General features: G+C 40.3%; 1 protein-coding gene across 5 annotated transcripts in view; it reads right to left on the reverse strand.

The window, feature by feature from the left end:
- Positions 1-17,334, reverse strand: part of LOC140464582 (pecanex-like protein 2) — a 268,742-nt gene that overhangs the window by 174,988 nt on the left and 76,420 nt on the right. For all 5 annotated transcript variants that reach the window (XM_072559843.1, XM_072559850.1, XM_072559861.1 and 2 more), the window contains exons 8-13: positions 15,371-15,516; positions 14,246-14,339; positions 9,532-9,670; positions 6,330-6,472; positions 2,771-2,924; positions 2,656-2,688 (exon numbers count right to left, since the gene is read on the reverse strand). In XM_072559843.1, the coding sequence (XP_072415944.1) occupies positions 2,656-2,688; positions 2,771-2,924; positions 6,330-6,472; positions 9,532-9,670; positions 14,246-14,339; positions 15,371-15,516 (709 nt within the window). The remainder of the gene's footprint in view (positions 1-2,655; positions 2,689-2,770; positions 2,925-6,329; positions 6,473-9,531; positions 9,671-14,245; positions 14,340-15,370; positions 15,517-17,334) is intronic.

Raw genomic sequence — 17,334 nt, forward strand, 5'->3', positions numbered from 1 at the left:
TGTATAGCCATCCCATTATACAATCCCATATACAGCCGCTCTATCACCCTCACCTATTCTATATGCTGTGTTACCAGTTATCCCTGTCAGTGCTGCCAGTTATAAATCCAATTGTTATATGCCCCTATTTTATACACCCACTCATTATACATCCCTGTCCATTATAAACACTGCCATTTACATTCCCCTTTTAGAACTGCACAATGTATACTCCATGTTATTAAAGCCTCATTTTAATTCTGTCCATTATACAAACATACAAACGAAGGACTGTTAATGCTTAAACAATGCCTCCTTGATCTAGATTCTTCCACAACAGCCAACATCCCTTTGACATACAATCTATCAAGATGCCTCAAAGATTTTATGTTTCAATCAAGTCACCTTTTACTCTATCAAACTCCAGCAATACAAGCCCACCTTGTCCAAACTTTTGTCATTAGACAATCTATCCATATTAGGCTAGTAAATGATCTCTGAATTGCTTCCAATACACTAGAATACCCAGATTGCTCAACATCTTTCAGCTCTATAATCTCCCATAATATAGATAATTATGCTCTTGTTTTTACTTTTCCTGCCAAAATGAACAATTTCACATTTATCCACAACATACTCCATTTGCTACACCTTTGCCTATTCATTTAACCTATCCATATCCCTTTCGATCTACCTACATCTTCTTCACAACTGACTTTCCTACTTATCCTTGTGTCACCAGCAAATTCAGCTATCATACCTTTGGTCCCTTCATGCAAATCATTCACATAGATTATAAAAGGTTGAGGCCGCAACACCGATCCCTGTGACACATCACTTATTACCCCTTTTCAAGTAGAAAATGACACATTTATGTCTCCTCTCTGCATCCTGTTAGGTATAAATCTACTGTCCATGGCAATAAGTTACCTACTACACCATAAATTTTCATTTTTGCCATAATCTTTGATGTGACATCTTATCAAATGCCTTCTGAAAATCTGAGTAGACTACATTTACTGGTTGCCCTTTATCTACAACACATGTTACTTCCCCAAAGAACTTCAATAAATTGGTTGAAGATGCTTATACATCCCTGTCTATTATACTTCCACCTTAATTACACCTATTATGCAATCCTTTATCAATATACACCCCCAACCTGTTATTCTTCTTCTTTCAAAATAAAAAAAATCTACCTCTGCATATATCACGTAAGGGTAATTATACTACAGTTTAATTACTACCACACTCAGCTCCAAAAATATAAGCCCTTCTGGGGTGGCATGGTGGCTCAGTGGTTAGCACTAGGTGTGCAGACTAGGTGAATTGGCCATGCTAAACTGCCCATAGTGTTAGGTGCAAATGTAGGGAAATGGGTCTGGGTGGATTACTCTTCAGAGGGTCGGTGTGGACTTGTTGGCCGAAGGGCCTGTTTCCATACTGAAGGGAATCAAATCTTATAAAACACTAGCAAAGGTTTATTTCTCTATTCTCCTCTCTGATTTCAACACAATGCAAACAGCAATGTGGCAAACATTTTCAGTAAAATGTCCTGCCATCCTATATATTGTACTACCAAAATACTAGCTATTTTTTCTTTAGTTTCACATTACGATTAAAGATGATCACAGTACAATGTAGTTACTCAATGTAAATTTAACGACATAAGACAGCATGAGAAGAGGGAAAATTGAGATTGTGATGGTCTAAATCAAGTCATTTTGACAATTATTAATGGCACTGGACTCAGAGATTGAGAGTTCAAACCCCAGCATAGCATGTTTTGAAACTGAATTCTGTAAATCTGTTGATTTGTGAGGTAATAGTGAATCAAATTTCCCAGAGTATTGTCAAAAACCCACCTGGCTCATTAATTTCCTTTAGGAAAGGGTACTTGTTCTCCAAATCTAATTAGAGTCTCCATGTGGCTCCAGTTCTAATCTCCATGGTTGGTTCTGGACCACTAAGAGTAATGTGGGAAGGGAAATAAATGCAGCCTATTCAATCACCTCTATTGTGGGTTGCCAGTTCTCCATGATTGCACTGCAGTCCCCAGGAGTTGAAATGTAATGTGTCTAAACGCTAAATACCAAGGGAAAAATCAAGGGTTGGAGAGGGGATGTAGGATGAAAACAAATTGCAGTTTTCAAAAAGAAACTATGAACCTATTGTTTATTGGCAATAAAACTATGATGGAAAGTCAGTACTGACATTAAAAAAATCAAACAATTCCATACACTTACAAATGACTGGAAACAGGATGGACATATTGGGTGCACAATTCCAATAGTGTTGGAAGTGAGGCACTGAAGACTGAATGCTAAATTTGGAGTGAACTGGTTGGAAGCACATAACCAGGTAAAGATGTCTGTAAAAATACATCTAACCTAAAACGTTAACCCCACCCTAGACCTGGCAAGACTACCTCAGTCATCATGTTGGATAAACGGCCATTATCTAACAGAGACTGTAGGGTCACTACATCAGCTGGAAAATGATCAACTGAAACAGGATAAGTGGCTGAGACCAAAGAGACGTCAGGTGGTGTTGTGGGAATATAGTAAGATTGCCATTCTGGAAGGGTGGAAATCACATGGAATGGCCTTCAATCAGATCATGCAATTGAGATGAATTTCAGATATTTGCCCTTCAAGTCTGGAGATCATTACTCACGTGTACAGGTGATGCTGGATCAGGCTGAGCACTCTGAAACAGGAGAAAAAAAAAGTCAAGTATGGTGACACATTATTGCTATTCACACTAAAAACAATAACACATTTACACTTACTTTTAACAAGGAATACTGACAGCTTGCAATAACCAGACAGAAGTGCAGGACTGATAGGTCCTTGAAAAACCCTTGGTTAAGGAGACTGAATCCAAGAAGGGCAACAAGAACAGCCAAGCAAACAGCTAACACATTTTCTCCAATCTCTTGATTCCTGTGAAAATATAGTAAATGTTAATTTGAAAGTTATGTTATTATAATGGCAAGTTTCAGTCTACTTAAAATACACTAGGAAAACACAGAGCAATTTGCAGTAAGGCAGGGAGAAACTCTTCTGTTGCTCTCTTGATCAATCATTAAAAGTCTAAAGGAAACTCTTTGTAACATAGTGCATCTGGAGTTAGAGAGTCATTGAGTCACCAAGATAGGCCCTTCAGCCAAACTCATCCATGTCAACCAGGTATCCTCGACTAAACTAGTCCTATCTGCCTGTGTTTAGCACATACACGTCTAAACCTCTCCTAACCATGTAACTGTCAAAATTACTTTTAATGGTATGATTGTATCCACCTCTGCCAGTTCCTTTAGCAGCTCGTTCTATATATGTACCATCCTCTGTGTGAAAAAGTTTCCCCTCAGGTCACTTTTAAATCTTTTCCCCTCTCACCATAAACCTATGCCTGGGAAAAGACCATGGCTATTCACCTTATCTATGCCTCTCATGATTTTATAAACCTCTAAACTGTAACCCCTCAGCCTCTGACATTCCAGGGGAGAAAATTCCAGCCTATTGAGCTTCTCCTGATAATTCAAAACTTCCAGTCTCTGTAACATCCTTTTAAATCTTTTTTGCACCCTTCCAGTTTAATTACATTCTATCTATAGAAGGGTGACCAGAACTGTACACAGTACTCCAAATGTGGCCTTACCGCTGTAAAATGATATTCTAGCCCATGTACTTAATGCTCTGACTGATGAAGGCAAGCATGCTAAACACCTTTATCACCACCCTTGTGCAATTATGATGCCACTTTAAAGAAAATATGCACTTGCACCCCTAGGTCTTTGTTCAACAACATTCCCAAGGACCCTACCATTAAGTCCTGTCCTGATTTGTCCTACCAAAATGCATTTATCTGCATTAAACTCCATTTTGACAGGTCGAGAGAGCCACAGAGAAAGTTCCTGGTGGAATTGTCACATGAATTGTGTAATTGCTTCATGGCTCAATGCATTACAAAATCTGCAAAAGGCATTGCTCATCTTGACCTGACAACTGAAGACGACCCAAACCCACACACAGGATATGGGAGTCAAAGCAGACCCAGGAGGCAATGATCGCTGAATGATTTGGTCTGGAATTTAATGATGCCAAAGATACAGCAGTCAAGTACATAAGATGATATATTAATGACCTAGAACCTGGTGTGCAAGAATAAATTTTCAAATTTGCAGACCATACAAAACATGCAAACATTATAAACAGTGAGGTGTTCAGCTTGAAACTAAAAGACATTGACAAGTTAACGGGATGGGAAGATAAATAGCAGATGAAATTCAATCAGGAAAAGTCTGAGGTCATATATTTTGGAAGAAAGAACTTTGAGATACAGTATGAAATAAAGAGCACTACCATAAAGGGCATACAAAACAGAAAGACTTAGGCATATTATTGCACATCTCACTAAAGGTGGTGAGGCAGGCAGAATGAACAGGTTGATAAAATGTACAGTATCCTAGGCTTTATTAATATAGGCTGAGAGTATAGGAACAAAGAGGTTATGCTGAACTTCTATAAGACAGTACCTAGATTTCATACTATTCTGGGTGCCACACTTTAGGAAGATGTGAAAGCAATGGAGAGATGGTTTATGCAAATGGTTCCATGAATGAGAAACTCGAAGTATGAAGTTAGATTGGAGAAGTTTGGATTGTTTTCCTTGGAGAAGGACATGCTCAGAGAATATTTGGTAAAGTTTTCAAAATGAAAAGGGGGGAGCTCGACAGACTAGATAGGGAGAAATTATTCTTTCACAGGAAAACATTGAGAACAGGCAGGTGCAGACATAAGGTAATTTGCAAAAGAAGCAAATGTGATATAAGAAGAAATGCATTCACACAGTGAGTGTTCAGGTCTGGAATGTACTACCTGGAAGTGTTATGGGGCTGGTTCAATTCAGGCAATCAAAAGGGCATTAGATGACTATTTAAATAGGTGCAATATTCAGGGTTATGGGAAAAGGTATTGAGTCACATTGGTCATTCAAGAGCAAGGGCAGGCACGATGGGCCAAACAGCCTCCTACTGTTCTGTAACAAGTCTGTGGTTCTATGATTTTGTCATTTTAAATGGGTTTAGTTCAAAAAGAAATGAAATGAACAACCTCAAAAAATTGCCCATGGGAGATTATTCTTCAACAGCATGTCAAGACAGAACAAATGGAACACCTTTAAATATATAATGCTGCTCATGTAGAATATCAGAGTTAAGAAAAATAAAATGAGCTGAGAAACAGTAAACAACAAGTAGTTGTGACAGTAATTATGTTGCAGGGGAGGGGTTGCCTGCAGGGGAGTGGGTAGTACTGAGTAAGGGAACTGAGTGGAGAACTCACTGGGGTATGGGAGGGGGCGGCTTGGGCAAATGACTGCGTGGGGATGAAGTCAGTTGGAGGTACTTCATGGAGGATAGAGATGCTTAACAGAAAAATACTGCAGAAATATGGATCTTCAAAGAAAATATCAATAAAATGACCTAACTGAAATTTACAAGAAACCTAACTTCATTATATTCGGTTTTACTGATCAAATTAAGTCATTCAACTCTCCAAGCTATGTCTCGACTTCTATTTTCTGCATGATGTTAACCATTTGTAATCATCAGGTTTAGTTAAGCAATACCTCTCAGGGATTTCATGATACTGGGTCATGAAACAATCACATGATTCAAGTTTCCTCTTGTTGGGAGCTTTCTTCTTGTTTACCTCACTGAACTTCCATATGTCTGGCAAAGCATGGAAAAGTTAATCTAGAAACTTACTTACTCTAAATGAGGCAAGAGACCAGAAGTCTAAACAATAAATTCAAGACACATATCAGAAATTTATTATCACAATATTTATACTTTATTCCAGGCAGAATAATGGAAGAGAAATATAAAGGAACATTGAGGAGCCAATACTGAAATTTTATTCTCAAGTTGGAAATTTCTTTTTATTATTTATACATGGGATATAGATATCACTGGCACTTATTGCCTGTTCCTAGCTGCCTGAGAACTGAGTGGCCATTTCACAGAGCAGTTAAGAGTCAACCACATTGCTGCAGGTTTGAAATTACAAATAGACTATGCCAGGTAAGGATGGCAGAGTTCCTTCCTTAAAGGATATTAGGCACATTAGATGAATGGCCTCCCTCATCTATTATTAACAGGTGATCTTGCTGCAGTAGCACATGCCCATACTTAGCAGGTTTCATATTTTGTTTAGTTGTGATTACTTCATTAAAGCAATAGCCATCATAAGGAAATAACATCTGCAACATTACTATTTTATGTGGGGTGTAATAATAGAGTTGCAACAAATTATATATCTGTAAAAGCAAAGAACAGAACCATATACCTGTCAAGTAAAGTCAATAAAGCCAAGCGATCATAACGAATTTCCACCCATTTGCCGGGTAAAATCCAAAATCTGTAGGACTGTCTCCATCTGGACTTTTCCTCTATTACTTTAACAGCTGATACACGATTACCAATCATATCCTTCAGAGTAAAAGGAAAGGTGGATTAATTTAAAACGAGAACAACAATCCAAAATACTGAAAGAAACGAAAGAACTGCTAATGCTGGAAATCAGAAACAAAATCAGAAATTGCTGGAAAAAAATTAGTAGGTGTGGGAGCATCTGTGGAGAGAAAGCAGAGTTAATGTTTTGGGTCCAATCACCCTTCTTCAGAACTGATGGCAACTATTGGGGGGGGGGGGGGGGGGGGGAGACAGAATAAACAAAAGGCAGAGATGGAGCCTATACTAGATTGAGCGAGGTGTATCCAAGGTCCTTGACACACCTTTCAGGTGAAGCAGTGATTTACTTGCACTTCACTCAATCTAGAGTTCAAAGTGTAGTGCTGGAAAAACACAGCAGGTCAGGTAGCATCCAAGGAGTAGCCCTTCATCAGAAATGACGTTTGTGGGGCGGGGCAGAGAGATAAATGGGAGGGGGTGGGATTCGGGGGGATGGAGCAGGGGAAGCAACAGGTGGAATAAGGTGAGGGAGAAGGTGATAGATCGGGGGAGTGATGGATGGGTCCGGAGGGCGGTGCCGTGTTGGAGGCTTGGGACTGGGATAATGTGGGGAGAGGGGAAATGGCGAAGCTGTTGAAATCCACATTTATCCCATGTGGTTGCAGAGTCCCAAGGTGGAATATGAGGCATGTTCCTCCTCCAGGTGTCAGGTGGTAACGGTTTGGCGGTGGAGGAGGCCCAGCACCTGCATGTCCTTGACGGAGTGGGAGGGAGAGTTGAAGTGTTCAGCCACGGGGTAGTGGGGTTGGTGGGTGCAGGTGTCCCAGAGATGTTCTCTGAAATGACCCACAAGAAGGCATCCTGTCTCTCTGACGAAGAGGAGACCATACCGGGTGCAACAGATACAGTAGATGACACTAGGAGAGGTGCAGGTAAATTTCTGATGAATGTGGAAGGATCCCTTGGGGCCTTGGATGGAGGTGAGGGGAGTGGTGCGGGCGCAGGTTTTGCACCTCCACGGTGGCAGGAAAAGGTGCCAGGAGTGGGGTGTGGGCTGGTGGGGGATGTGGACCTGATGAGGGAGTTGTGGATGGGAGTCCTTCACCTCTCCCGCACCTTCATCCACCTATCGCTTTCCCAGCTACCTTCCCCCCGAACCCCATCCCCCTCCCATTTATCTCTCAGACCCGACCCACAAGCTTCATTCCTGATGAAGGGCTTGTGCTGAAACGTCGATTCTCCCGTTCCTCAGAAGCTGCCTGACCTGCTGTGCTTTTCCAGCAGCACACTTTCGACTCTGAGTTCCAGCATCTGTAGTCCTCACTTTCTCCTTCACTCAATCTAGTTTAATGTATTCTCTGCTCTTCATGTGATCTCGTCTACCACAGTGGAGAGATGAAGTGCAGACCAGGCGACCACTCTGCAGATCACCTATGTACTGTCTGCAAAAATGACCCTGAACTACTGGTTGCTTGCCACTTCAACACATCATTGTGTCCCCAGGCCAACATTTCTGTCTCATGCTTGCAACAGTGCTCCAGTGAGGCTTAGCACAAGCTGGAAGAACAGCTCCTGACTTTCCGTTTGGAAACTCTGCAATCTTCTGGACTCAATACTGAGTTCAATAATTTTAGTGCCTGAGCACCTTCTCCCATCTCCTTACCCCAACTTCCACACACCAGGCCTTGTCATCACATGGACTGCTACCATTAACAACCTGTTCCGATGCTCATTAGCAGCCAATCATTCTCCTAGCCTGACCTTTACTCATTCTTTTGTCTACCCAACTGGTCTTCTCTCTACCATGGCTCCATCTCTATCTATTGTTTACTTTTTCCCTCTCCACCCACCCCTTCTCTAGTATATAGTTAAAATCTAAGGTAGTGACAGAGGACGGCTCCTAAGCTCAGGGCTCACCGTTCTATCCACCTTTCTTTACTTTTTATTCTCTTCTCTAATTTTTTTCTTCTTTTTACTTATATCTTGTGAAGATCTTGGCCATGGCGATGGTATCGGTGAGGTGAGGTGAGCCCAGCATGGAATCAAGGCGGAGGCATCAGAGGTGGGTTTGGGTTCCTGACAACTTCTGCATCGATGAGGTGGGCCCAGCCATGACTTATGACTGCTGAGGCAGAGGCTAGTTTGGGTTCCCTGTGGTATCTGCATCCGGCACAGACGCATGGGCCCAGTAGAAGACCCAGGGGCATCATTGGCAGCTGCATCGGTGTTTTGGTGGCAAGAGTCAAATCTGGGCTGGTGGTGGACCCGGTGGCATCAGTGGTTGCTGTGTTGGTGAGGTCTAGCAAGGACTCACGGTGGGATCAACATTGGTGGAGATAAGATGGTGCTTGAACGCGGTGACTTTTGTTCCAGCGGTACAGCAAAGGGACTCATGGCTGCAGCTCCAGCCCATGGCTGAGCACTTAACAAGAAGGACTGTAAAGTTGAACTTTTTCTCTTCATTATTATGCCTTTATATTCTTTTTTGGTTTATTTATCTGTTTTGCAGCAAAATACACACGACAATAAATAAATCAAATCAGATACATACCAACTTCCTAGTTGCCATCACTCTTGCTTTCTCTTTGCAGATACTGCCAGACTTGCTGAGGTTTTCCAGCAAATTCTGGGTTTAGGTTACTCCCGCTCTAAGTGACTCATTGCATCTTATTTTATCATATTACCTTGAAAATAAATTGTTCTTCACCAGCCTTTGAGTGGTCCTTTCCCAAAGAGTCACAGATTCAGGATAAGAAATCAGCCATTTGGGACTAAGATGGGTAGAAACCTCCTCAATCAGAACGGAGGAGATAGGAACTACTTCTTTGCATTTTCTTTTAAATCAAAGGAGATTAGATGAAATGTTTGTAAGGGTGTGTCCAGGGTTGAGTTCCTGCTGTGTTGGAACTGGAGAGAGTAAAATATCTACTGCTGAAGTTTTACCAACCAGCAAAATTTGAGGGGATACCATTGCCACTCCTGCCTTATTCTATTCACCCAGATCTAATATTCAGTTTGTTCTTGTACTCTTATGAGCAGGTAAGAGGATGTAAAGGGTCTAGGTGCTCAGCACCTACCTGATGTGTTTCTGAATATCTTCTAATTCGCATTCTCTGCAATATGACTGGCTGTCTTTGCTGGGGTGGCTCATCTGTTCTCCCCCCTGCAGCTTTGTGTCCATCTGAAGGGGAACTGCGAGAGTTGGACTGATGATCCCTGCAGTGATAAACATGTGAAAAATGATGCTGCCTGAGGTTTCTCTGCTGGCCACATTTTCAAAACCCTTTGCCATTTAAAGTCACATTCCTTTTTAATGGGTTTTTGCATATTAAATTTAATTGCAAACCACAAAAATAAGGAACTACATCATCAAGGATGTAAATTTATGGAGCTTGCAATTCTCCAATGTCCTACTGGGATCATTAGGCACATTGTTGATCCTTCTGTGAAGATATCACACTACATAATGCTGCACAAAACAGCAGAATGGTTAAAAGCAAAAGAAAGTGAAGAAGTTAGTAAAAGTAACAGATCAGCTCTCTGTAGAAAAGAACAGATTCTATTTTTTTTTAATCATAAGCTATAATAATAGAGCATTAGGAGGACATTTGGTCCAATGTATAAGTGCCACTTCTTTGAAAGAGCTACCTGATTACTCTCACTCCACGCAAATTCCCCATAGACCCATTATTTTCAAATCGAATATTTAACCAGTTCTAGTTTGCAAGTTATTATTGAATTTGCATCCAACACCCTTTGAAACAGTGGCTTCTGGACTATAAAAACTCATTGAATTAAAAAACAATCCTCATGTTACATCTAGTTCTTTACCCAACAAGTTCAAGTCCAAGTCCATGTCCTCCAGTTATTGATCCTTGTACCAGTGGGAAGCAGTCTCTCCCTATCTCCTCTGCCAAACCTCCTCATGATTTTGACATCTTCTACATTTGTCTTGCTGTTTAAGAGAACTGTGATCACACCTCTTCTTACAATGTGTCCTTCACTCCAAACAAGGGCTCGTGACAGTCATATCCTGATAGTCCTTAGTATTAAGGGAAGGAGAGTCACATTTTTACAGCATGTCTTCTCAAACTGTGGGTCAATGGCTAAATGTTGGTTGTGGACTCCAATGTAGCAACGGCTGCCTAGGAGCCCTGACCAAGTGGTAGCAGCTGCAAAGTCCCTTTAAATGTGTTTCTTTTCAATGTGGATGTGGTCTAACTGCCCAATCTTGTAGCCAGAATCATGTCCTAAAAGTTTTAGTAGGAAGGTAGAATCATAGAATCCTTACAGTCTGGAAGCAGGCCATTTGGCCCATCAAGCTCACACTGACCCTCCGAAAAGCACCCTACATAGATTCACCCTACTATCCTATCCCTGTAACCCTGCATTTCCATGGCAAATCCACCTCGCCTGCACATCCCTGGACACTATGGGCAATTTAGCATGGCCAATCCAACTAACCTGAACATCTCTGGACCGTGGGAGAAAAACAGACACAGGGAGAATGTGCAAACTCCACACAGACAGTTCCACGAAGGTGGAATCAAACCCAGGTCCCTGGTGCTGTGAGGCGGTAGTGCTAACCACTGAGGCACCGTGTCATCAGAGGTTAGCGCTCTTTACTTAAGAGTTTCCCTGCTGCCACTCTCACAGGTCCCTCCTGTAAACCCTTGCTCTCACAAACATCCACATTCCTTCCTGCAGGTCTGAGATCTCAGCAATTTCGACTACTAAACTGGGGTCACGATGAGAAAAAGATTGAGAAGCATTGTCTTAAGAGTAACATATCCAGTACATTTCAAAGAGATAACCAGTTCGACTCTTGACTGTTAGGAATGACAGAAGCTATTTGCTTCCCACACATAACATGATGGATCACTCCCCAGTGAGCAGCATACAAGAAACTATCTTTTCATTCGAAGACATTTTCCATTTTTAAAATAGTCTTTCGGAACTGAGAATTCTGGCTATCATTAAAACAGATGATCTGGTCAGCTGATATTTGTGGGAGATTTGAGAGTGCAAATTGATGGTCATGTTTCCTATACTACAGCTGTGGCTATTAAAAAGATAATTAGCTGTTAAATACTTTAGGACAGCTTGTGGTCTAGATTTTCTGGACTATCCCAACAAAGAAAATAATTGCTCTCTATCTATCCTATGAAATAATTTTATTCATCAGAAATATCAATTAAATTGCCTCTTAAGCTTCTATACTGATAGTATAGAAATACCTAAATTTGGTGGAGAAAAATTAGAAACTCATCAACACCAATTGAGATTTCCAATGAACCACAACATAACGTCTTACACTGAGAGATATGGAGGAAGGTTTGTGGGAGAAGAAATAGAAGACATTCGATATTTTTAAATAAATTTACGTTCTGAACATCTGCATTATTATTTCTTAAATCCCTGGGTCTTTATTCAGTGTTCACAGTGAAGCACAGTTGAAATGATGGGGATACAGCACCATCTAGTGGGTGTGGTAAGCACAGAAACATCCTTAAGCAATGATTTGGAGATGCCGGTGTTGGACTGGGGTGTACAAAGTTAAAAATCACACAACACCAGGTTATAGTCCAACAGGTTTAATTGGAAGCACACTAGCTTTCGGAGCGTCGCTCCTTCATCAGGTGATCCTTAAGCAATTTCACGATGCTTATCACAATTGGAGAAAAAGAAATATGCACTTCTGTAGCTCTTTTTCCACTCAAAGGATTTCTCAAAGGGCTTTAAAGAAAGGATGTACAGCTATTCACAGAAGTATATTTGAAATGCAGTTGCTGCCATAAATGTAGTCGCTGCTATAATTTAGGAGACATAGCAACTGATTTGCACACAGCAAAGCAATTTTTAAAACTGATGAGATAATTTGTCTTTAGTGTCAGAATTGGTAAGAACATTGGAGAATCTCTCATTGAAATGGTGCCATGGAATTTTTTTTCATGTGCATCACAGAATGGGGCCTTAGTTTCACAAAATCTACCAATATCAGATTTTAAATTAGTGAGTGATTTAGCATTGTTGTGTCTGGAAATGAGTTCCAAATGTCTATCACTTTCATTTGTGTAGAAGTGTTTCCTATTTCACCTTTGAAAGCTTTGATTCTAATACTTAGACTATGCCCCTATTCCTTAACTCTAAAGTCAGTGGAAATGATTTATGTCTCTCTTATTCATTCCCATTAATATCTTGAAAATATCAATCATATCATTCCCTAATCTTCTAAATTCCAGAAACTATAAGTCTTGTGTGTGTAATCTCCACTCATGATTTATTCCTTGGGATGCAGGTGTAATTCTGGTAAACCAATACTGCATTTTCTCCAAAATCATAATATCGTTGCCATGGTGTGGTGCCCGGAACTGCTAAAAGTACCCCAAATGTAATCTAATTTAGGCTTGTACAGCTGCAGGATGGCTTCTAGTCCCTTGTGTGAGGGTCCTCCATAAGTAAAGTACAGCATTCCATTTGTATGTCAAACCACTCTGAAGCATCAATAAACAGTATCAGATATGGTTCTGTGGTAATCTTATCTCTACTCACAAATAATGATGCTGGGAGTGCAAAGGAAGAGTCAAAAGTCATCTTGTGAGATCCATCAACAGTCAATGAAAAAAGGTAACTGGTAATCTCATAAAAAGAACTGAGCGTTGGCACATGCCATTTGTGCCAAGCCAAAGTGAACTGATATATCCTGATATCTATTTCTCTTTTCTTGTGTTATATATCTTAGTGTGTAGAGGACAACTTCTAAGTGTGCAGACTGTGCAAAACTAATAAGAATTGGAAACTGTGAGGTGTTCAGCTTGAAATTACAAAAGGACATTAACAAGTTGTTGGAAGTGGGAAAATAGGTGGCAGATGAAGTTCAGTGGGGAGAATTGGTAGGTTTGATTGAAAGAAAACAGAGATACAGTTTTAAATATTAAATAAAGGGAGCACTGAGAACTGGGTGTACATGCATTTAAGTTAGTAAAGGTGACAGGACAAGTAGTGTGAATATTTTAAAGCATACAGTATTCTCTGCTTGATTAATAAGGGCATAGAGTACAGGAGCAAGGAGGGTTAATTCTGAACTTGTATAAGACACTAGTTAGACCTGGATGCCACATTTTAGGAAGTATGTGAAATACATAGGAGAGAATGCAGAAGAGGTTTACAAGAACGGTTCTACAGATGAGAAATTTCAGTAAAGATTGGAGAATTTGGAACTGTGTTCTTTGGAGAAGAGAAGACTAAAAAGAGATCTATTAGAAGTTTTCAAAATCATGTGAGGGCTAGGTTGAATAGATAAAGATAACCTCTTAAAAGATTGAAAAAAACCAGGCCACAGTTTTAAGATCATTTACAAAAGAAAGAAACATAATGAGAGATTTTTCTAAGAGTAGTTAAAGTCTAGAATGCACTGCTTGGAAGAATGGTGAAGGTTCAATTGAGGCATTCAAGAGATAACTAGGTGATTATTTAAATAGAAACAATGTTCAGAGTTACGGGAAAAATGCAGGAGAATGATGCCAAGTCAGAAACTCATTCAGAAAGCAGGTGCTGACATGATGGACTGAATGGCCTCTATCTGAATCATTATTATTCTATGTTTCAGATAGAGGCCTTACTATTGTCCTTTTTCTAAGAACCGGATAAGAATAATTAGGGTGCAGTGATTAACTTATTACTTTCTCCTGATTCAATATACAACTCTGTTTTCAGAGAAATACCTTGAATTGTTCCAACACAGAACTGCATCTTATTTGTGGAACTGTTGTGAAAATCAGATGCACTCACCATGAACTATGAATATGTTCTGAACTTGGAGGATGATCCAAAGAATTTTCAAAACCTCTGCTTTCATGTTCAAATGTGTATGATCTTACTGCCCCTAGGAATTAACAACAACAGTATTTAACCATGCCCTTCATCTCATACCAAACGCTCTATAGAAATATCTCAATTATATCATTGACATCCTTCCTTAAATTCCTTCTGAACTTGTTCCTCCCTACATCTGAAATCTACTCCATCCTTACATCACTCCAAAATCTCTGCAAATATCTAATCTGGCCTCTTGAACATTCCAGATTTTACTATTCTGCCATTGGCGGCCATACCATCAGCCCTGGAACTTGGTTCTTAAACCTTTTCATTAATCTAGGTCTTGCCCTTCCTTTGAAACTCTTTTTCGACCAAGCTTTTGTTGACCTGCCCTATTATCATCCTTGTGGGACTTGACCTCAGGTTTAGTGGGATAGTGCTCTTGTGAAACATTTTGGAATGTTTTACTATGTTTAAGATAATACACAAATGCAAGTGTAGTATGCTGGATCATAGAATTGTCCTGCTAATAGTACTGTGGATCTACCTACAGCACATGGACTGCAGCGGCTCAAGAAAGCAGCTCACCATCTTCTCAACAGTAACTAGGGACAGACAATAAATGCTGACCCAGTCCTATAATTAAATAATGCATCCCAAGTACTTTTTCATTTTATATATCCACCAGTGAATCCTTTTCCATAATACAACAGTATCGGAGCAAGGATTTTACACTGATAAATGTGCAGCACAAAACTGTAGCTCATTCATACTCCATTGTCCATGTCAAATCCTGATTATGAATCCTAGCAGACATATCTATCCAAGGGATGTCCCCACTAAAAGGGGTGGAGGGAAATCAGAAGGCAATCCTTGTTGGGATACTTCACAGTGTCCTTCAAGTCCAGTTAAAACTTCACCTCATTTTTAACTGGGAAATGTTGTCACAAAAAACAAATAGTGGAAAAAACCTAGGAAAAGTATAAGCATATCATTATCTGTGCCTGACCTTTCATTCAATCTAACGTTTGTAACCAATATGCCATCAGTTTCCATCCTGTGAACAGCACTTGTTTTTAATTACCTCCAAAAACTTACCAAACTCATCTACAAAGAAGTGTGTGGCTCCAGTAGAGGTATCATGATGTGATGAAGCTTCATATCTTAGACTATCATTTGGGCACATGGAGATATCATTGTGTAATGAACAAGCATGGTTCTGTTCTCCTCGGTTACCTTGCGACCTGTAAATTGTTTCACAAGAATTTAAGTGGTCAGAACTGAGCACCTCTACCTAAACTTAGGATATCTGAGGCAAAAACAGAATGTGCTGGAGAAACTCAGCAGGTCTGGCAGCATCTGTAGAGTGAAACACAGAATTAATGTTTCGAGTCCAGAGAGAGAAAGAGGAGATAAAAAAGGATAAGCAAAGAAGTTGCTGGTGATAAGTTGAGAGAGATAAATGTTGGGTGTGGTGCTAGCAAGCAGCATATAGGTCATTGAAAATGGGTTGTGTCTGCAGTAACAACTCATTCAAAAGAGGACTTTGGGTTGTTATAAAGATGTGGATGTACTGTACCTGAAAGAGAGTTAAAAGCTAGCAAAAACGGCCTGACAGAACCAAGTGTTCTGAAAACAAAATCATGTAACATTTGATCAAACAATTTGATTAGCCGGTTGCCTGGAAATGACAAAACAGATTTGAATTAGGCCAATCAGTTTAAATTATACCCCAAAAATACCAAACTCCAATCCAGTTTGAATTTAGTATATTGACAATCTTAAAAGCCAATGACACAATCCGATGCTTTGGGGCATAAGACCAGGGGAAATTGAATAGTCGAGAGGAGAACTGCCAAGCCAATGACATCTTCACACTGCCCAGAAAATAGCTCTCTTAAAAGGTACCTTTACCAAACAGTAACCTGTGAAGCAGAGTCCCCAAGAAGAAGAAAAGAAGACAGGAATTCAAAGGAAACTGAAAGCTGCCTGGTTTTGATGAGGAAGTGTTGTTTTGTAAATCATAATTGGGAGTTTTATCAGACTGGTATTATAGAACGTAAAAGATGGTGTAGAGGAAGGAATTGTAAATAGTTGTTAGTTAATTATACTCTGTTATACTTTAAGAAATAAACTTGTCAATTTTTACATTAAATAGTTCTTGGTTTATTGATGTTTTACAGATTACTGCACGGGATAAATCTTTTCTATGTTGCTGATTTTAAAGTTATGCAGGACAGTTTACCCCATGTCGTAATATGGTGCAGGTAACGAATATCGAGGAGGATGTTCACATTCTGATATTGTTGAATTCTGAAGCCTGTAAGGTACCAAGGCTGAAGATGAGCTGCTGTTCTTGCACCTTACATTTAGCCTCACTGGAACACTGCAGCAGACCAAAGACAGAAGTGTTGACATGGAAACATAATAATAGGTTGATATGGCAGACAAATGGAAGCTTGGAGTCATTGTAATGGCCAGAACTAAGAGGTTTGGCAAAGCAGTCATTGAGTCAGTGTTTTATCTCCACAGTGTAGAGGAGACCACATTGTGAACAGCAAATACAGTATTCTAGATTGAATAAGGTGGATGTAACTCACTGTTTTACCTGGAAGATGGGATTGGCGCCTTGGATAACGAGAAGGCACGAGGTAAACGGGTGTGAATTGCACCTTCTGTGATTGCAGGGAAAGGTGCCATGGAGAGGTGTTGGGAGTGAAGGAGAAATGGACCAGCGTGTCACGGAGGCAATAGTCCCTGCTGAGTGCTGACTAAGGCAGAGACAGGAATGCGTGTTTGGTGGTGGCATCCTGCTGGAGATTATACTTTGGATACGGAAACTAGTGGGGTGGAAAGTGAGGACCAGAGCAACTCTATTGTTGAGGGAGGGAAGAGAAGGGGTGACAGCAGAAATGTGGGAAATGGGTCAGATATGGCATAGGGCCTTGTCAACCATGATGGTGGGGAACCTTTGGTTGAAGAAAAAGGTAGACATTTCTGAGACCACTGTCACCTCCCCCCCACCAACTCCACAGAAGGTGGCATCATTAGATTATATGCAA

The sequence above is a fragment of the Chiloscyllium punctatum genome, chromosome 3 (assembly GCF_047496795.1).
Source record: "Chiloscyllium punctatum isolate Juve2018m chromosome 3, sChiPun1.3, whole genome shotgun sequence".
In the NCBI taxonomy this organism is placed as follows: Eukaryota; Metazoa; Chordata; class Chondrichthyes; order Orectolobiformes; family Hemiscylliidae; genus Chiloscyllium; species Chiloscyllium punctatum.